Source organism: Bos indicus, chromosome 19, assembly GCF_029378745.1.
Source record: "Bos indicus isolate NIAB-ARS_2022 breed Sahiwal x Tharparkar chromosome 19, NIAB-ARS_B.indTharparkar_mat_pri_1.0, whole genome shotgun sequence".
Lineage (NCBI taxonomy): Eukaryota > Metazoa > Chordata > Mammalia > Artiodactyla > Bovidae > Bos > Bos indicus.
In genome coordinates, this window is record NC_091778.1 from 23102852 (window position 1) to 23123583 (window position 20732).

The 20732-nt window shown below is 57.5% G+C and overlaps 1 protein-coding gene across 6 annotated transcripts in view; it reads left to right on the plus strand.

Moving 5' to 3' along the window:
* Window positions 1–20732, plus strand: part of ABR (ABR activator of RhoGEF and GTPase) — a 188644-nt gene that overhangs the window by 162715 nt on the left and 5197 nt on the right. For 5 of the 6 annotated variants that reach the window (XM_070772792.1, XM_070772793.1, XM_019981205.2 and 2 more), the window contains 5 exons: window positions 16747–16806; window positions 17078–17187; window positions 17909–18048; window positions 19184–19318; window positions 20357–20462. In XM_070772792.1, the coding sequence (XP_070628893.1) occupies window positions 16747–16806; window positions 17078–17187; window positions 17909–18048; window positions 19184–19318; window positions 20357–20462 (551 nt within the window). Of the gene's footprint in view, window positions 1–2939; window positions 3386–16746; window positions 16807–17077; window positions 17188–17908; window positions 18049–19183; window positions 19319–20356; window positions 20463–20732 lie in introns of those variants that run through there. The other variant, XM_019981207.2, reaches the window with a different exon arrangement.

The window sequence follows — 20732 nt, forward strand, 5'->3', positions numbered from 1 at the left end:
AGTATAAGGCTTTGGGGACAGGATCTGCACCGTCCCCCTTCTCCCACACACCTGCTGGGGGACGCACCTTGCACAGCATCCCCTACCTGCACCCTGTGGCATGTGACCCAGATAGAGGGCAGAGAACCTTAGAAAGCCAGCGAGGGGCCAGTTCTGAAGTTAACAGCTGGCAGTGCCCAGCATGGACCACGTGTCTGCAGCAGGTGAGCATGGTCAGCAATTATAATGGCACCTTACCAGCCAGTTACACAACCAGCTGAGGGATGCAGAACAAAGCTGGGGAGGGTGACCTTTTTTTTCTTCTGGCCCAGGCCAACCCCTCCTCCTCCAGGAAGCCTTCCCTGATGCCCTCTGGCTAGAATTTTTCTCTCCTTTCTCTCAACTTCCATGGCACTTGATCTGTGCTTTCCTTGTGGCCCAAGACAGGGTTTTTGAGGGCAGAAAGACAGTGCTTTGTCCATCTGGGTATGGCACGTGGTAGTTGCACAGCTGATAAATGCTAAATGTATGAATGCCTCTCTGTCTCCCATTGGAGGTGTTTAAGCCTTCACCTCCTCTCCTCTCTTGGGCTGTCAACTTTATCAAGCGCAGGCCTTTTTTTTTTTTTTTTTGGCTGTGCTGGGTCTATGTTGCTGCACTTGGGCTTTCTCTGTGGCGATCGGGGGCTACTCTTCGTTGCAGTGATCAGGCTTCTCAAAGGTGGATCCTCTTGTTGTAGAGCATGGGCTCTAGGTGCTCGGGCTTCAGTAGTTGCCACACACCGGGGCTTTGCTGCTCTGAAGCATGTGGGATTTTCCCGGACCAGGGATCGAACCCAAGTACCCTGCATCGCCAGGGAAGTCCCAAGCACAGGCTTTTGGTTCTTCTTTGTGATTTCAAGAGTCAGGCACATAGCCAGGCTGTAAGGCAGTGCCTCTTGAATGAAATGACTGGGATGGAGAGGTGAAGACCCCAGGAATGAGTGAAGCCTTGGAGGAGGTGGGTTTTATGCAGCTGGTGGGGGAGGAGGGGAAGCTGCTGGCCCCTCATGGGGTTGGAGGAAGACTCTCTTCCAAGGTAGCACCCAGGTTCCCTGGGGGAGCAGATCAAGAGTAGGTCAGGCCCCAGGGGACATAGGCACACCCCTGCCTCAGTGGGCTTCTTCCCCTCCCCCTCAGGGGTTACTGGGAGAACTGTGGCCCCACTGAGCTGCACCGGCTTGAGCAACTTGGGCTCAAGTAGGGAAAGAGGGTCTGTGCAGCCTTGGCAGCTCAGCCCTGTCTGTGCTGTGCAGAAGGGGGTGTGAATAGTGGAGCTCTGGTGGCTGATTCAGCTACCCTGCAGGGACCAGCAGAGTCCCAGGACCCTGCCTCCACCACCAGGGCACAGGGCAGTGCAGGGCCAGCCCCCAGCACACTGGAACGTCATCCTGATGGCGAGGGCCTTGCCAGACCTCTGTTCGTGGCCCAGCCTGGTCTGGGCAAGTGCTTACCTTCTCTGTACCCTTAGTTTCCTCAAATGGAAAATGAGGGTGCCAAGACATACTTCCTAAGGTCAGGGGAGCTGTGAAGGGTTAGCGTGGTACCTGTCGCCTAGTAAACTCAGTGAAGGGTCACCTTGTCGTGACCAGGTCTTGGTTACCTCTGTGATGAAGCCCCTGCTTTTTCCAAAAGCACCACGGGCTCCGACGTTAACCCAAAGACCTGCGTGCTGGTTGAGATTCAGCTGGTGTATTCTAGATGCCAAGGGGCTGATTCTGGGCCCCCACCTACCTGCCCTGGGGGCCTCACCCAGCTCTTCCCCCCACCCAGCTCTGTCCCCCCTATCCCCTGAATCCAGAGAACCAGCCACCCTTCAGTGGTGGGGAGCCCCAGGGTCTTTGGAGGAGACCTGTCACTTGCCAGCTGAGTGTCCGTGACCTCAAGCAAGAATTTCACCTCCCTGAGCCCCAGTCCTCACAACTCTAAACGGTAACACCAACGTCACAAAAGTCACGAGGCTTCCACCTAAGCGGATATTTGAACGTCCTTTGCACGGGACTTGGCTTATGGTTGGCACTGCTGGTTTCCTTCCTCTGCCTAGTCAAGCTCTGGAGGGTGTGACATCCCAATGCCTCTGGCTTGTTTGGACCCTAATCATCTGGGGTTCAGGCCTTTTGCTAAATGAACACTGATCAACTTGAGGGTGGAGGAGAGCAGGTTCTTCCTTTGCTGTCCTGAGGCACCCGGCACACAGTGGCTCACTGCTCCTTTGTCAGTGGGCTTTCTCCACCGCTAGCAGCACAGCCCCTTTTGTGGCTTTTCTGGTGAAGGGCACCGGCCATGGTTAAAAACCACCGTGAAAGAAGCACCTCTTGCTGGACATTCGTGACCAGTGTCATCCTTGGATTTTTTCACTCAGGTCCCCAGAGAAAACCTGTAGTAGCCAATTCCTTCAGGGCTGCGAATGCCCAGGAAGCTGCCCAGCTAGGGGGTCTTCATTATTCTTTACACAGGAGGAGATTTGTGAGTGCCAGTCCATGCGGGTCTGGCCCGGTCCCTGAGTTGGCATCGCTGGAGGCGTCTGGGACCAGAGTTGGGGGAGGGAAAGCAGAGCTCCAGGGCAGTCCCAGTTCTTTGCCCGGGACAAGGGCAGCTGTTGATGGCTCCTGGCACTGCAGACCCCCTCTGGCTTCCCCTAGCCGCCGCCTCAAACAGCTCAGCCGCAGGGCGCCGCTGTCTGGTGGGGAAGGGGTTAACCTGGGCTCTAGTGGAGAAGGGACTGGCTGCTTTCGCCGCTTGTCAAACTTTATTTAGTAGGGGCTGAAGGGAGGGCCTCGGGGTGGGTGAGGAGGAGGCCCGGCCTGCCAAGAGTTAAAAGCGGGAGGTTGGGTGTTTTGGAGGGGGCAGCCTCCCGCGCCTCCTTTGAGTCACTTCCTCCGGTGGGGGCGGTGGGGGCGGGGGCTCCCCGGTGGCCTCGGGCGCTGCCTGCGCGGAGAGCTCGCGCTGGCAGCCCTCTCGCCTGGCCGGACCTGGCCGGACCGCAATCCAACCGAGCGTCTGCGGGGAGGGAGGACGCAGAGGGAGCGGAAAGGGGCGCCCCGCACCATGCGCTTCCCTGCGCGGCTCGAGTAACTGCGCCCGCCTGCCCGCCCTCCAGCGGCTCCGGACCCCTCGGCCGCCCGCGCCTCCCAGTCCCCGGAGACGAGCTGGCCCCGCAGGCTGGGTCGCCCGTCGTCGGGCCCGGCTCTGCCGCCACCACCGGCATGACCGACGTCCTGCCCCAGCCCGACTGCAGCCTGAAGGCAGTGTGCGAGCCCCTGGAGCGCTGCTGCCTGGATCCGCTGGAGGAGCCGGGGAGCAAGCGGCCCCCCAACACCGGCGCGCGGCTCTGGGGCCGTGTGCGCAGCAAGCTCCTCCGCCAAAAGGTGTGCGAGGGGGCCGGAGCGGGTGGACAGAGAGGGACTGAGGTCGGTGGGGGGGTGCTGGGCCCCTGGGCATCCCCTTTTGGGAGCTCATTGCGCCTCCTGCCTGCCCATGGGGTCCTAGGACAGAGGCTGGGGTGAGCTGTGGGTTGGCTCTAAACGGCCTCAATATGAGTAATGCTGTTGCTACCCACACCCCTACTTTCTCTGCATCTATCCCTGTCTTAGGAAAAGGGGAATGCCTGGCTCCTTTCTGAGTCTCTGTGGGCTCAGAAATACGAACTGACAGAGGCGAGGGGCCCCTGAGTCTCAGTTTCCTCTCCTGCGCCCAGCCCAGCCCCAATCCCCTGTGTCCAGAACGCAGTTGGCCGCACCTTTGCTGAGAGGCAACCTCAGAAACACCTCAGTGCCACTGGCCAATGTGAGGTTTCTTTGTGTGAGGTTGTGGGGAGGTCGTGGTGCTGCCGGGTCTGGGGGCTCTAGGCTGCCTCTTCAGGGACCACCCAGAGGCCTGCTGGCCCAGTGCCAGCCAGGCACCAGGCAACTCAATCAGTGTGCCAGGGGTTTCCTGACCCAGCGGGCAGCTCAGACCAAGCCAGGGCAGACTGCCCGTCCTGCCTGTCGCCCCAGACCTTGGGTGGGGATGAAAATCTGAGATAGAAGCTGACTGTCCTGCAGCTGGGCAGGCTGCCGCGGGGCTGGCTTTGGGCCCTGGCATGGGGCATCTGAGCAAGAGCCAGACCAGTGCCAAGCACAGTGAAGCGCTTGATAACTGTAGACCAAATCAGGTACCTCAGCAAGTGTTGCAGGGTGCCTGCCCTTCAAGGTAGTGATAAAGGAGGCTTGGGCTGGTCTGTGTGACTTGGTGGAGATTTGCACATCCTCCTATAGCTCCAAGAGGGACCCCCTGGCCAGATTCTCACTGCCAGGCAGCATAGAGGCTCCTGGCACCCGTAAGAAAAAGTGATCTTGGGGCCTGTTGGCTCCTTGTCTAGTTTCATCCCCTGCCAGTGGGGTATACGTGACCTCCCAGAGGTGACATCAGTCCTGGAAAGTGCTGGGCAGCAACTTGAGCTGGCCCGCAACTGGCCCCTGTGTCACCTTCAGCCTCTCCAGGGACCAGACTTGCAGAGCCCTGCTGGCCTCAGCGGCTCCCAGAGCCCCTCTGTGCTGAGACAGCTGTCTGTGCCCGGCAGCTCGGAGCCATCCCCTGCCTGGACCCCCTTCTCACCCCCTGCTGAGGCTAGCAGACACCAGCCCTAAGCTCGTTGTCCATTTCCAGACCTAGAGCTTGGCAAGAAAGGGATCCTGCAGTTTCCTGGCCCAGTGCCAGCCAGAGGCTTTCTGGTTTACCTGCCCTTTTTTTTTTGCGGGGGGTGGGGAGGAGGCGGGGAGAGGGCTGGCAGGTAGGGGGCAGTTTGTCAACCTAAAAACTCCAGACTTTGAGTTCTTCCCTTGTGCAGTAGTGAATAACAAAATGAAAAAGTCACTTGAGGAATTTTTCAGCCAGCTTCGCCTCTTTTGGTATCTGATAGCTCCTTGGGCAAAGGGTGGCAGGCCAACCAAACTGGGCTGCCAAGCTGATCAGCGTCCGCACAACTGCAGGGTGGCTGTGGCTCTGGGATGCTCCGTGGGGCAGATGACTCAGTCCCCTAGCCCCTGCTGTGCGACACAGTATGTCAGTATCACGGACACAAGGGTCTGTGCCGTGGGTGACAGAGGGGCATCCATTCACCCTGCTGTGCCTGGGGCTGGTAGATGAGCAGGCAGACTTGTGGAACCAGACCTGCTGCCCACCTCCTTTCTTTTCCCAGCTGCATTAACCTATTTTTTTTTTTTTTTTTTTTCAGTGCAGTAGGCTCACTGCCAGATGAGGGGGCTGGACTCAGACAGCAGCTTAGGTGGTTGGGGGAAGGGAGCCAGGTACTGCCCAGCCTGGCAGGAGGGGTCTCCTCATTAACTCCTCATCCAGCTTTTTTGCCACAAGGATGTGATGCTGTGGATGCCAGAGACACCTGTGGCCCTCCTGCTGCCTCTTAACTAAAAGATTCAGGAAGGCTGGAGGGGGGTGCAAGTGACTCATCTGGGGACCCAGTGCTGGGGCTGAAGAATCTGTTTGAATGGGAAAAGCCCAGTGTTATCAACCTGTAGAGCCTCTGGCCCCAGGAGTCCGCAATTGCTGGAAGAGGGGTGGCAGGAGCCACTGGCAGACTCTCCTTTGGGTCCTGGGTGGGGGCTGTGGTTGGGGTTGTGCTTATCCCGGAGGGTAAGGCTCCTGGGGCTGGAGCTTTACACTAGGCTCTTACTTGGCAGTCGGCTTGTTGTGCAAGCGCTTAGCAGAGGAGACACGTGGCATTTGAGTTTGTGGGTTCTGCCAGTGCTCTCTGCGTTTAACTTCACATTTCTACTTTCCTTTTCCTTTTTTTTTTTTCCCCCTTGGCTTTAAATCACGCTCAGGGAGACCAGGCTCAGTGCCTGATCTTTCTCCCATTCTGCTTCTTTCTAGATCCTTAGATTGCACTTTGGAGGGAGAAGGGCTGAAAGAGGAATCCCATCCTGTCCCCAGAAGTGTCCACAGGTTTTAATGGGGTCACTTGTGGGAGCCAGAGAGGCTAGTAGAGCCCCACGGAGGCAGTGGCCAGGCCAGAGCTTTTTGTCTCAGGAGTGGGGGGTGTGGGTGGGCAGGAATCCACGCCCCTGCTGTCGCCCTGCAGCCCAAGTGGAGACGTCGAGACCCACACCAGGCCAGATACTGGCTGGAGGTGGAGGCTTCGGCTGAACTAGGAGGGTCCAGGGGAGTGGGGGAGAACTGAGGATGGTTCCTGATGACCCTACCTCTGCTTCAGGGGTCTGGGAATTACCCACTCCGAAGAGCGTCTCTCGGGAAGGCAGAGGCCAGCAAGGTGAACTGAGATGTTTCCTGCTGAGCTCCGGGATAGGGCCACCTGCTCTAAGATGGGGTTTGCTCCCCTCTATTGCTCAGGAGGGTCAGAGGTGCTACCCAAGAAAGGATGGAGGGGGTGCGGTTTGGCCCGCTCATCTGGGGAAGCTTAGGGTTCAAGAAGGTCCCTTTCTTCATCATCTTGAAGGCATCCACTGGTCAGCTCCTGGCACCTCCCAGAGTCTGTCATTTAACCTGACAGTTCCCTTACAGGTAGCATCAGGTATGCAAGCCACGTGCATGTCCCCAAGGTTCAGTCTGCCATTTACTGGCTGTTCCAGGCACGGAGAGTACAAGGGTGTTGGGGTAGAGAGATGTCTCAGGCTCATTTACTCTTACTCCATCATCATTTCCTTCAGCGTCTGGCTGTGGGCATCAAAAAAGATCCTAAAACCTTAGGCAACAAGATATCTCTCCTGCCCCGGCTGCCCACCTCCCTGCCCCCTTGCCCCCATCTGGCACCCACCCCACACACCTTATCTGCTGGACGGAAGGGACCTGCGTCCTGTCTTCACCATTCACACGCCCACTCACACCCCTGTAGTCATCCCTCGGCTGCAGGAAAGGGGCAGTAACACTTCTCTTGAGGGCTGGAGACCCCCGTGGGCAGCCCATTTCCTCCCTGTCCGGGCCTCTATGTGGGCCCAGGATGGTGTCCACCCTGGCTGGTTTGGGGGCCTGAAGGGCAGAGTAGAGAGATCTTCCTGTGCTCCTGCAGCCATTATATTAACACATATTCCCCAGAGGGAGAAGATCTTACTCCTGGGGCCTCACAGGTGGTCTCCGGACCCCTGCTGCTCCCACTTCTCCCTGAAGCTGGCTCCCAAGAGGCCTGTTTGATTCCACAGAGCAGGAGTCCTCCACTCAGAGAATCTGATGACAATTATGGAGCCCTGCCTAGGCCCAAAGCCAGATGCATGCACAAACTCTCTGCTGTTTCGGGCTTCCCTGGTGGCTCAGATGGTGAAGAATCTGCCTGCAGTGCAAGAGATCAGGGTTTGATCCCTGGGTCAGGAAGAACCCCCGGAGAAGGAAATGGCAGCCCACTCCAGTGTTCTTGCCTGGAAAATCCCATGGACGGAGGAGCCTAGTGGGCTACAGTCCAGGGGGTCACACAGAGTCGGACACGACTGAACGACTCCCACTATCCTGTGCTGTTTCTGAGGTCACAGATCCCTTCACAGAGGAGGAGCCCCTGCTCTTAGTGCACTTGGCAAGCTGCTGTCTCTTGGCTCCTGGGGAGGTTAGAAGGGGCGCCAGCCCTCTCCAGCATCTCCACAGTCCGCAGGTGGCTTGGCCAGGCAGCCATGCCGGGCTTGGTGCCCCTGGCTTTTGAATGGCTTCAGCCCAGCAGGAGCTGAGTCTGCCAGTGCTGCCCAAGCCCAGTAGTGCAGAACTAGCCAGAGGTCGCGAAGCCCCAGGAGAGCAGATATTTTGGGAAGAGCCCAGAAACTTCTGCAGGTGTCCATTTGGGGGAGTTGCCAGGTGCGGGTCAGGGCACACAAGTCTGGCCAGGCCCAGTCCTCTGCTGAGTGGCCTTGCCGTCTGCCCAGATTATCGGGAGCTAATCAGCAGGTGCTGTTTGGGCTTCCTTTTCCCTATCAAATCTCACTGGGAGTTGTGTTCTGATGTCTTCTTAGCACCCAAAGGAACACACATCCCCATATCTGGAGCCTCCTGCCCCAATCCCCAGGAGAAAGCCAGAGTCAGCCTGGATCCTAGTTAGCCTTAGACTAAGGCCCCATTTTCCCTGCCCCCCCCCACCCCCAAAGGTGGGCATAGAGAGGTGGGAAGTGACCGTGGAGTGCTAGGGGAACTCTGCTGCAGAGAGGCCAGGAGGCCCCCTAGTCCCTCAGCGCTCAGTCGTGTCCAGCCCTTTGCAACCCCATGGACTATAGCCTGCCAGGCTCCTCTGTCCCTGGGATTTTCCAGGCGAGAGCACTGGAGTGGGTTGCCATTGCCTTCTCCAGGGAGCCCCACAGTGGTTTCCCTGATTCTGCTTTGGCTAAGAGAACGTGGGACTCATGCCTGAGCCAGAAGCTGGAACCCCCTCTCTGCTGAACGGTGACCAGAGCCAGGGTCCCATGGCAGCTACAGCTCCTCTTCCCCTTGAATGCCTGAGTGTCCCCTCTGTGCTCTGGCCCCCTCCTTGGAGCACCCCCACCTCCAATCCAGGAGGCCAGAAGAAAGAAAGGCATTGGGCCACTGGGAGTCACGAGGCCTTGTTTTTCTAATCCTGAGTCTACTGTCTTAAGTTGCTGTGTGACCTTGGGCAAATCTCTTCACCTCTCTGGTTCTCTGGCCTCAGTATAAGAAGGATCTGAACAGGATGATCTCCTAGATCCAGTTCATATGATGATTTTGGCCACGTCTCAAGATTCCTACGCCTAAGCCTTAAAACTCTCAACACGCTGGGAAAGTCTGGGTGGAAGAGGTCACAGGGCTACCCCTGGGCCACAGCCAGCCATTCACTGACCACAGGAGGAGAGAGGTGAGCAGGAGTGTGGGGCTTCTCAACCCCTGTCCCGAAGGACCCCTGGCTTAAGGACATTGCTTTCTCCAGCCTATATACCCCGATTCATTCATTTGGCCTTGGAATACTGATGGGGCACCCTCATGTGCTGGGCACTGCAGAGGCGGCCCAGGGCAGAGAGGCCTTGCTCTCATGGAATTTTCTGTCCATAGGATTAGTCAGGCAATAGATGAGATCATTTCATGCTGCACAAGTACTGTGAGGAAGATAAAATTGGGTAACAGATCAGAGAGCAAAGCGGAGGGGAGAGGCCTCACTTGAAAAAATAATTTTGAACTAAGACTTAAATGACACAGATTCTTGAAAGATCTGGGAAGGGTGCCTTCCAGGCAGAGGTGAAAACCCTGAACTGGGGCAACCATGGTGTGTTTGGAGGCAGAGAGAGGCTGCATGGAGCATAGAAATGACCTTGGACAGAGTGGGCAGCGGCCTCGGAGGAGCTGGGCTTTTAATCTAAGTGTGGTGGGAAGCCACTGGGGAGGTTAAGCCCAATTTTAGTGATGCAGACACGTTTTGAGCATGTACTGAGTTCCAGACATCATTCTTATCTCTCGATGTGATAATTCCCAAGATGCTGATAGGCTTAGAGGGTGACATGATGAGGTCCCATGAGTGGCTTAGTGCAGGAAGTGCTTTCACCGCTCATGCCCCTGTGCAACCCAGGGCTCACTTGAGTTTTTGGCCGTTTCTTCATTGTCCTGGTTGGTCACAGAGCCCCATCGGGATCAAGGCTGTGTGCCCTGGGTGGGGAGCTTCCGGAGGTGTGGAGCCCCACCTCGCAAGCTGAGCCTGCAAGTGGGGAGGACCTGGGGAGAATCCACCAAGGGGCCCCTCAGAGTGGGCACAGGCTGGGGGATTGCTGTGCCTCGTTCCCACCAGCAGGCTCTGTGCCCAGACAGTGTTCATGGAGGGGCAGAGAGGATGAGGTCAGTTTCAGAGGAGGACTTTTCGTAATTCTTACCAAACCGCTCCAAGTCCAGAGGCAGGCCCCTGAGCCCACAGCAGTCCCAGAAGCCCTTGTCCTCTCTGTGGCCGCAGCGTGACACTCCCCGGATGTACCTCGGGGAGCCTCTTGCTTGGGACTCTGACCTCTAAGGTGGCCCCTTCCCTTTGGAGACAGAGCTGCTGGGGGCTGCCTCTGTGTTTCCTTAGCCCTGTGTGTGCATGTTCAGTTGCTTCAGTCGTGTCCTTACTCTTGTGACCCCCTGGACTGTAGCCCCCCAGGCTCCTCTGTCCATGGGATTCTCCAGGCAAGAATACTGGAGTAGGTTGCCATACTCTCCTCCAGGGGATCTTCCCAGCCCAGGGATGGGACTCTTATCTCTTATGTTTCCTGCATTGGCAGGCGGGTTCTTGACTACTAGTGCCCCCTGGGAAGCCCTGATTTAGCCCTGACCAGTTCCTTTTCCTAAGAGTGACCCAGCTGGTGTCCCTGAGCTGGGGCGGGGCAGCTTCCTGGCTGTTGGTTACAGGCCTCATTCTGGAGTGAAGTCTGCAGGCAGGGCGGGCATTGGAGGCCGGGGCCCCAAGGCTCGGGGAGAGATGTGCCCACTCCAAGTTTCAGCCTGAGGGCTCGATGGCAGCGCAGGGCAGGCTGAGCCCTGAAACGCGGGTCACCATGGGTGCTAACCTGGCTTCAATAAAAGCCACATTCAGAGCTGCCGACCCCTTCATACGTGGGCCTCTGGGAACTTCAAAGTTCTGGGGGGAGGGGAGGCGAGCAGAGGCCAAGTGGCCTCATGCCGGTGCCACAAGCCGTCAGTAGCTCACCCTGCAGGGCGGGGCCGGGGGGCAGGGGGACACAGCTTGCTTGGCCTTATGGTGGGGGGCCTGGCCTCTGGGAAAACGGTGAGTTTACTGAGCCTGACCCTGGTCTCCCCCTAACACAGCAGGGTGCAGGCCCAACGCCCCCCTCCTGCTCCGCCCTGCCTCTCTGCAAGTGTCTCTCGAATGGCCACGTTGACAGAAGCTCCAGTGCCCTCCCGGGGGGTGAGGGGGCAGGGAGGCAGGCTCTTTGCAGCGCCATTGTTCGGCCTGTTGCCAGCCCATGCCGCTCACGCTTGTGGTCTGCCCCAATGACAGGCTGGCTTCAGTGTCCCAGGAGGACCAGCCCAGAGCGTGTGGATGCACTTTGGGGAGGGCAGGGGAAGGCCAGCCAGGACCGCCACCGTGGCCACTGACCAGGAGCCCCGGGAAGTGTACGCCCATCAGACAACACACCTGGCTCAGGGCCTGGTCTTCACGACCCAGCGCTCAGCCTCCGTTCCCCAAGACACAGCCACACACCTCTGCCTTCTGTGTGTTAAGTTGTTTATTCATTTTGACTGCACTGGGTTTTCGTTGCTGCGTGTGGGCCTTCTTAGGTGTGGTGAGCGGGGGCTACTCTATATTGCGCCGCATCAGCGTCTCGTGGTGGCTTCTCTTGACGTGGAGCACGGCTCTAGGTGTGCGGGCTCAGTGTTGTGGCACGTGGCCTTCCTTGTCCCATGGTGTGTGTGGAACCTTCCTGGACCAGGATCGAACCCGTGTCCCCTGCATTGGCAGGCGGATTCTTAACCCCTGGATCGCCAGGGAAAGTCCCGCCTCTGCTTTCTATTCAGTGTCCCGTTCACCTGTGAGGGTGACAGCTTTGGCCATGCTGGGTCACTGCACTTAATTTTCAGTAGCCCTAAAAACAACTCTGGGCTTCGAGTGAAGTCCACGCCACCGCCCAGGACAGGGCCCGGATGCCAGGCCCTGGGTGCAGAGGGCAGAGCATGTGCTCAGTGAAAGAAAGGGTGGGAGAGGGCCCAGGGAGGCGGGCTCCTCAGGACTTGTGGGGCTTGTGCTGGGGAGATGACAGTGATACGCTGAGGGAAGGGGCTCAGCGCCACGGGGCTGTAGGCAGGGAGGTGGGGGCCCCTGTCACCTGCAAGCCCCCCACGTAAGCTGCCAAAGTAACCACCGCTGCTCTGCGCCCCCCTCTGCTGGGATGGCAGCTGCCAGTTCTGACGGCTCACCGCCCCCCTCCTCTGCCCCCTCCTCGTGGATTAAAGGCGCCCACGTGAGGCCCGGGATAGGAGTGGGGGAAGGGGCGGCAGCAGAAATCACCAGGAGAGGGTTGAGCGAGCTGCGTGGTGGAGGGAGTGTGGGATGGTGGGGGGACAGTGCCCACTGTCAGAAGGACTCTGACTCGAGGGAGCAGGAACGGGGCCCCCAAATTCACTGATGCCTCCCAGGCACTGGGAGATGGCCGTGAACAGCCCTCGAGCCAGAGAGAGGGAGGGCTTTGGGGGTCTCCTGTCCCAGGCTGGGGAGAAACGGGCAGGAGGAAGGGCTTAACCCCTGAGGGCATTTCTGAAATGAAGGTGGCACCCACCACCCGGAGGGGGTTTGGGTGCCCACAGGGCAGCCTCCTCTGAGCCCCCTGCCAGTCTGGGGAGCCCATTTCCTGTCCTGAACGTGAGGCTGCTGACGCCAAGAGGGGAAGGTGGCCTCCCAGCCACCTGCCGGTTCTCTGGGAGACTCTGTAGACACCTTGCCTGGGATGCGGCGTTCCCTTGGGGGATGGCGGTTCTTTGGGGGATATCAGTCCCAGAGGGCAGCAGGTTCTCCTTGGGAGAGGTCTGAACATGCAGCCAAGACCTCACCAGGTCTCAAGGCAAAGGCAGAAAGGACATGGGTGAGCCGCTCCCAGAGACTCTGTTCGGCCACTCATTGGTAACGTTCTCCAGGATGTTCTGGGACCTGCTTCTGTCTCCTGCCTGTGCTCCCTGGGGGTGGGCCCGTGGCATTTTTGTGACCTGTGTGGTGAAGGAGGCGCTCTTTGATGGGGGATCTCCCCAGCCTGTCTCGTTCCCGCAGGTGATCTAGTGTCCCCCTGGTACCTGGTCCCCAGGTGAGGGGACGGCACCTATCTGCTGGGACTGGATGGTGAGCCATCGATGTTCCTATCCACTGACATCCAGGAGGCTGGCTCCTCCGCCCCCAGCACTAATCTAATCAGGAAATAGCAAAGTCCACTTTTCCCAGGGGTTATAAATAACCACAGCAGTTCAGACAGCATCATTTCTCTGGAAAATGTGCCATGTCCGTCTCTACTCCGCACCCTCCCTTCTCTGTATTTAAATGACATCCTGAAATAGACTTGATTTCTGGAGTTGTGCTGGCCTCCCAGGAGACAGGGCTGCGTTGTCGGGGCGCTGAGGGGCTGGGTCGCCCTCCCCACCGCGGGTGCCAGGGCCGCACCTGCAGAGGGAAGTCTGGAATAGGGTGGTGATGGGACTCACGGCGAAACGTGACGGTGCCACCTTACCCAGACCTGGCCTGGGACAGACTGCAGCAACAGCAAACGGTCCAGGGGACAGGGTGGTAGTGTGGCAGGGAGGCAGAGGGGAGTGAGCATCCCTGAGGCCTGGAGTTAACCTGAGAGGGCTCTCGGGAAGAAACAGGGCTGGGACTAAGCCTTCGCATCAGGCTTGCGAAGGTCCTGTCTCAGATGCTTCCAGGAACACGTGGGGTTGCTACTTGGCATTTGGAACAGAAGCGAGGGGGAGGGAAGGAATGAAAGAATCGTACTGGAGACGACCTGCCAGCCCCCAGGTCAGCCTGTGGTGCCAGACGGTGGAGGCCTCATGTCTCCCTTCCAGATAAACACTGATCACAGCAGCTGCCAGAGGCGAAGGCGCCAGGCTGGGTGCTGTACATGAGACCTTGCAGGTCTAGCCAAGCTGAGTCAGGGAGACTTGAATTTGCACGCCAGCTCTCACTTCCTAGACATGTGGCAGTGGGCATACTCCTCATTCTTTTAAAGCCTCAGTGTTCTCATCTGTAGAATGGAAACAGCTAGGAGGACTTGTACCTCATGGGCCTGATGATTGAGCAAGATGCTGTAAGTAAGGGGTTTGTCCTGGAGCCAGACTTACAGGAAATGCTTACAACATATCCGGTCAGTGTTACTGTTTTCCATAGCAACACTGAGGCAGGTGTGGACACCCTGCCCCACCGTGGGGAAACTGAGGTTCCAGTTAAGTGACCTGCCCAGATTCGCACAGTTGAGTAGAAGAGTGGACATTTTGACCCAGATCAGTCTTATTCTCAGTCCTTGCACTTTCCCCGCCTGGGCTGTGTCCTCATGCCACTTCAGGTCCAACCCCGGGGGAGCTAGGGCAGGGGAGGGGCCCTAGGGGCCAGGACCACGGAATTGACTTGAGGTTTACGCTGATGCCAGGAGAGACCTACATGAGAAGGGGGTGGTTGTTCCAGAGTGTGTCCCCCAAGGGCAGCAGCCGCCTCCGCCGGCAGAGGGCAGTGGAGATCTCTCTGCTCCAGGTGGTCACTGATGGAGGACAGGGCTGGGGATGCCCTGAGGCTCTGTGTCCAAGACCTGGCATTCTGGAGGCGACAAAGAAGCTGTCAGGGGCAGCCCGTGCCACAGGCTGTGGGACATAAAGGTTAGGGGAGGGAGGTTCCAGGGGCCTTCCAGAATAGAGGGCTGGGGCAGCAGCCAGCCAGTGAGCCCCGCACTCTTCCTTTGCATGTTTGAGGAGATGCTCGGTCCTCTCCACACGGCTCTCCGTCTGTCCTGTTCTCCACTTCCTCCCTTCTCCGGGCAGGGGACTGCCAGCCGGAGGCAGGGCCTGGGCTCAGATGCAGGCCCCCAGACCCCATTGCAGGCTTAGGTGCCCCCATCCCCAGCAGGTATGTGGTGATAGAAGATGGGGAGAAGACTTACCAATACCTCGAGCTGTTAGAAGCCCCAGGGCCCAGGCCACGCTGGGCGGACCCAGACTCTAGTGAGGGGCCTGTTAGAACAGAAGTGTTCAGACTATGCTATATAGGCCCTGGGGGTGGGAGTCATCCAGGGGTACGAGGGCAGGAGCATTCTAAGAGAATCAGCTTGCAGATCCTCAGCTCCCGTAAGTGCTGCTGCCCCAAAAGTGACTCACCAGCGAATGGCCTTACCCCACCCCTTGCTCTGCAGAGGAGCCCAAGGCCCCCTGGAGACCCCTGCCCAGGGCTCCCAGGGCCCCTCCGTGACAACAGGGGGGCCCCTTAAAATGTTGATGTGGGAGTTGAGAAGGTAAAAGACTCAAAAGGCTGGGTTTCTGATCCTTTCACAAATCACGTAATTTCCGGTTTTTTGTTTCCACCAAAGTGGCAGAATTGTCAGCTGAGAGACCATTTAAAATAAATATTGATAATATGCAATTTAAAGCAAACACCGAGGAAAGAGGTTAAAGAAATGCAAACATTGCTATAATGAAACTATTTTCAAAAACGAAAGGAAAAAAAGGACTTCCCTGGTGGTCCAGAAATGAAGACTGTGCTTCCACTGCAGGAAGGGGGCGTTCAGTCCCTGGTCTGGGAACTAGGATCCTGCATGCTGTACAATGCGGCCACAAAAAACCCAAAAAACTATTTTGAGCCCCATCTGTTTTATGTGAGCAGATGTTTCATCTTTTACATCTTAAAAAACCAAACCAAAAAAATAAAAGTATTGAACTGAAACCCCATTTCACCCTAGCAAAAAATAATATGCATGTACATACATGAACTAAAACAGAAAAAGCACTCTACCCAATCTCATTAAGAGATGTAGCTCCACCAAAATGGTACTTTGCTGCTGAATGTTTATTAAAATTTTGAATATGTTGGTTAAATTTTTTGTTACATACTGCTGATCATTGTAATAGTGAATCCAGAATATGTTTTGAACATTTGGAGCCTTGTGGTTTCAGGAAATTTCTCGTTTGTATTTACACAGATGTTTTCGTTGAAGCAAAATATAATAGGGTGAAGAATAAAAGACTTTAAAAAAGAAAAACACAAACGAGGGCATAATTCTTTGGGTGAAATAGACTAGAAACACAAAATCAAGGAGAAAAAGGAATGTTACAGGTTTCTACGAGGGAAAGAGAACTTGTTTATGTGTTTTTTAAATGGATGATGGTGAGTATCAAATCACTATGGCTTTTGGATTCCACTGAATACATTTAAGAGAATGATGTAACAGTTTTGTTTCAAGATGTAAATATTTACATTATTCTGGAAATTATGTTCTTTGCAGCTATTTAAACTTGATTTGGAAATATTCAGATGTTGACTTAAAAATGTGCCAGGGTGTACATTGTTTTTCCAAGTCAGTTTATGGATGGACAAGGAAAAACATTCGAAGGCCCCTGAGCCAGAGGAACGAGCCCTGTTTGGTCACCTGCGAGGGATACCTCTGGGCCTCCCCTGCCATCTCCACCTCCCTGGGGCTCCTGCCCAGTTTGGGGGCCCCCTCTACAGCGTGTTTGCTTCCTGGGAGACCAGCCACTTACCTGTTATCTCAATGAGTCTTCACAATAATCCAGCAAGGCAGGGTCTTTACTGGCAATGAACAGACCAAACAAATGAGGCTTAGCAAGGTAGAAACTTCCCAAGGTCACCCGGCCAGAAGTGGCTGAGCTGGGGTTCAGACCCAGGGCTCTTCTTTACTTCTGCGTGGCACCGCCTCCTGTTTACCACCTCCAGGTACATGGGCTGTGCCCGCAGCGTTCCTGACCCCAATACAGGCAGTTGAGCAAGTTTCTGATAGACTGTGAGCCTTAGTTTGTGCATCCGTGAAATGGGGTGATAGTACACCTCTCCCAGGGCAGGGTCAGGAGTGAATGAGAGGTGATGGATGAATGCGTCTAAGAGCGCACCCCACCTCCTTCCCAGAGTTGGGGGAATCCTTCACTAACGGGCAGGAAGGACCTGGGGCGTGGAGCCTCTGAAGGACTGATGTCAAGATGAGCATCAGCCCCCAGTTCCATCTTCCTGAACTTTTAGCCAACGTCTGAGCCTGAGGAGCAGGGAGGTGCTCTGGTTTGGTCTCTGCTGTTACCTCTCTCTCTTTCTCACCTTCTCTTTCTTTCTCTGCAGCTGGATCCACAAACTGTAGAAACCAAGAACTGGCACACCGATGTGATTGAGATGAATGGGGTGAGTCGGGCGAGACTGGAAGTGTCTGCACAGTGGGTGGGCGGCCGAGCCTCTGGCTGGTGCCCTGGGGTGCTGTCCCTCCCCCAACCCACCCACCCCCTGCCCCCTTCATCCAGCCCCTCCCCCCTCTCCTCTACCTGCACCCTTCCCATTCCCACCCTGTGAGTGTTTCAGGGAGCCCCCGGGTGCAGTCCTGGGGGGCCCCTGTGTTGGGGGGCACTCCTTGGGCACTCATGCCCTGGGGGGTTGTGCCTGCCTTGCCCCCAACCAGATCAAAGTGGAATTCTCCATGAAATTCACTAGCCGAGACATGAGCCTGAAGAGGACCCCCTCCAAAAAGCAGAGCGGCGTCTTCGGTGTGAAGATCAGCGTGGTGACCAAGTAGGTGCTGCGTCTGGGGTCCCTGCCAGCCCCGCTCTCCAGGGCCCCTGCCTTCCAGGCCCCCCACCCATGTCTGGCACGCCAGCAGTCACCCTCCAGTTCAGTAGTCACAACGGCCACTTGGATGGGCAAAAGTGGCCAGCAGAAGTGTGTTCCCTGCCTCACACAGTGCTTTAGAAATAAATGAGCCAGCACTTAAAGACACTGGGAGGTTGCACGTGAAAACCCCAGATCCTCAGCATCCTGTAATAAGTGGGGAGATATGACAGATGTACATCTATGTCTTGGTGTGGCAGCGGCTGGCTGGAATCCAGAAGTGGCTGCCCCCCAGGAGAAGGCATCCTTCAGCCCCCTCCCCTCCCTTTGTCTTCAGGGTCTGGCCCACCCTGCTCTGTAGGTGACCCACTGGGTCCCCCTTAGTATTTAAATATGAACCCTCTGTTCTGAGGAAAGCTCTTACTTCAGGCTTTGATCTCCTAAAACTTCCTGCCTTTGCCCCTGCTGTCCCTCAGCACCCAGGCCTGGGGTGGGCTGTGGCGGCGGGTGGTGGGTGGCAGCATGGCCTCTTTCTCAGCCCTTTCCTTGTCCCCCATCTCCTGATACCAGAGGCCAAAACGCTCCAAGGCCACGGTTTGCAGAGAGGGAGGGGCTGCATGCAGGGATCACTGGGGGCCCCCTTCCCCTCCCTCCCCTCACATCCTTACCCCACCCCCACCCCCAGGCGGGAGCGCTCCAAGGTGCCCTACATCGTGCGGCAGTGTGTGGAGGAGGTGGAGAAGCGGGGCATCGAGGAAGTTGGCATCTACCGGATATCAGGGGTGGCCACAGACATCCAGGCACTGAAGGCCGTCTTTGATGCCAGTGAGTCTGGGAGGCCCAGCCCGGTGGTTGTGGGGAGGGGGCGCTCCGGCAGGTTCCTAGAGCTGGTGGGAGAGCGTAACGAAAGCAGGAGGCTTCTCCATGGAAAGACCCTGACTAGCCGATGGCAGAGGAGCCTTGGACTGTACACTCTGGCCCGGCATGGCATGGGGTGGACCATTGCTGAGTCCTTGTGACATGGGCCTGCCCTGCATTTTCTCATGTAATCCGTTGCCCTCCAGTCTTGCCTCCGTTGCTACAGATAAGGAAGCAGAGCCTCAGAAAGGCCAAGTACCTTGCTCAGGATTACTCAGTTCATAAGCTTTGAGCCTGATTTAAACTCGGATCTTGCTGACTCCAGAGTCTGTGTTCCTGGCTTTGTTGCTGGCCTCCCAGGCTGCAGGGAAACTAAAGAGCTTTCAGCCGGGCTGGCTGGCTCTGGCACCCCCACCTTCTGCGGTTCCCCAGTGCCCTTTGGGAGAGGCGCTGCTACCTTTCACTTTGACTGAGCCCCTCGGTGGGAGGGCCTGACCTTTCTGGTTCTTTCCCCCATCTTGCCATTCAGGCTGCAGCAACAGCATTGCTAGCAGTCAGGACCCCTGAACTGGCTGGGCAGTGCTGATCCTGTGGGAGCTGAGAGGGGGTCTGGTGGGTGTCTCCAGGCAGCTGCCAAGCAGACATGTTCAGGGAACCTGGGGGTGGGGGGGTAAGCTGGGGACAGGCTGGCACATGGCTCCTCTATGCCACCTGGAAGCCAAGGCTTTGTCAGAACATGATTTTAGGCATAAAAATGCGCAGTGCCTTCCAGAGAGGGGCTTAGCGGCGGGGAGACTGCAGCTGGAAGGGGGGCATGTGACACGCGGTGTGAATGTGGCTCCAGGACTCTGGATGGTGAACTGTGCTCCCCTCCCCTTCTCCCCCACGGAGCTGAGTCACAGACCACCTGTGGGCACTACCTACATCCTGCCTTTGCTGGGGAGACCAGACCAGAGACAGAGTGGGTTGGGGGTGCATGCCCCAAGCAGGCTGTCTCAGGTGGATGGGGGGACAGATCGGGGCTCCCTGTCCCGCTGAGGGCTGCATGGGGGTGGGAGGTGGCTCAGCCAGCACAGCCCCTGCCCTCCCGCCGCCCCCACAGATAACAAGGACATCCTCCTGATGCTGAGCGACATGGACATCAACGCCATTGCCGGCACCCTCAAGCTCTACTTCCGGGAGCTGCCCGAGCCCCTCCTCACGGACCGACTGTATCCCGCCTTCATGGAGGGCATCGGTGAGCAGCGGCGGGGGTCTGAGGGTTAGGCTGAGCCAGGCCTCCCTGACCAGCAGAGAGAATGAGATATCTGTGCCCACCTGCCCACCCCCCACCTGGCATGTCCATCTGCTCTGTGCCTTGGGCCCACATGGCCTTCTGGTGCTCCAGAGGCTGGGCCCACTCTACCCCTGCCCATCTCTCCTCGGGGCTGCCCTCTGTGCTTCCTCCTTGGACGCTGACCTCCTTGTTTAGAAGCCCTAGGACCAGGGAAATCTGCCCCAAGGGTGTGGGGTCCAGGCCCAGGGAGAAGCGAGCCTGGAGTGCACTCGACACGGCGGTACCGAGCCTTCCAGAAGAGCGCGCTCTCTTCTCTGACCCATGCCCAGGGTTGGGAGGAAGCCAAGGGCCCTGCCTGGCAGGACTGTGGCCTCCCCGCAAGCTGGGCCAGATCCAGGCCTGGGCGCATCCCTCCTGCCTTGCCTTCTTTTGGGCCAGTCAGTGGAATGAAGAGCCAGCGGAAGGCGGGCCGCTGGCAGGCTCTGGCATCAGAAGTGCTTTAAAAAGAGAACATTTAGGGAGTTAATTCCCTGGTGGTCCAGTGGTTAGGGCTCTGTGCCCCTCACTGTCCAGGGCCTGGTTTCCATCCCTGGTTGGAGAACCAAGATCCTGCAAGCCGAGTGGCGCAGCCGAAAAAAAAGAACATTGACGCCAGGGGCATCCTTGTATCCTTACAGACCAGGGGTGGAGTGGCTCCAGCCCCACAGGCCCACACCCTGCAGGGAAGAAGGGTGTCTGCTCCCCACCTGCCCGCCTCCTGGCTGGGTTCCAGGTCATGAGTGGGGCCTCCTGCAGAAGCCTGTTAATAGCCCACCCCTGGGAAAATACCAGCCCCATCCCTGCTGGGTCTGCCCCCCTGACCCCTAGCAGCCCAGGCTTTCCCCCCAGAGTCCCTCAGCCTCCTGACCCCAGGGTCCCGCAGCCTCCTGACCCCAGGGTGCTGGCCAAGGCCTCCCCGCCCGGAGCCCAGCCCCACCCCAACCCCTCGTGTCCCTGCAGCCCTGTCAGATCCTGCTGCCAAGGAGAACTGCATGATGCATCTGCTCCGCTCCCTGCCCGACCCCAACCTCATCACCTTCCTATTCCTGCTGGAACACTTGAAAAGGTAATGGGCAGGGGCCCTGCCCAGTCCGGGGGGTGGAGGGGGGGCAGGCTCCAGCTGGGCAGGACACGTGCCCTGGGAAGCCACATCCTGGGCACCTCCTTGTGGGTGCTGGTCTCTTCTGGGCCACCGCAGCCAGGTGAGAGTTTGCCCTTCAGATTCTTGGCATTCAGATTCTTCTGTTTGGAGAAATATTTGGATCCCAGGGGCCACCTCAAATATTGGCCATAGAACAGTTAGAGAGGCAGGGCTAGAGCCAAGGACTGTAGGTGG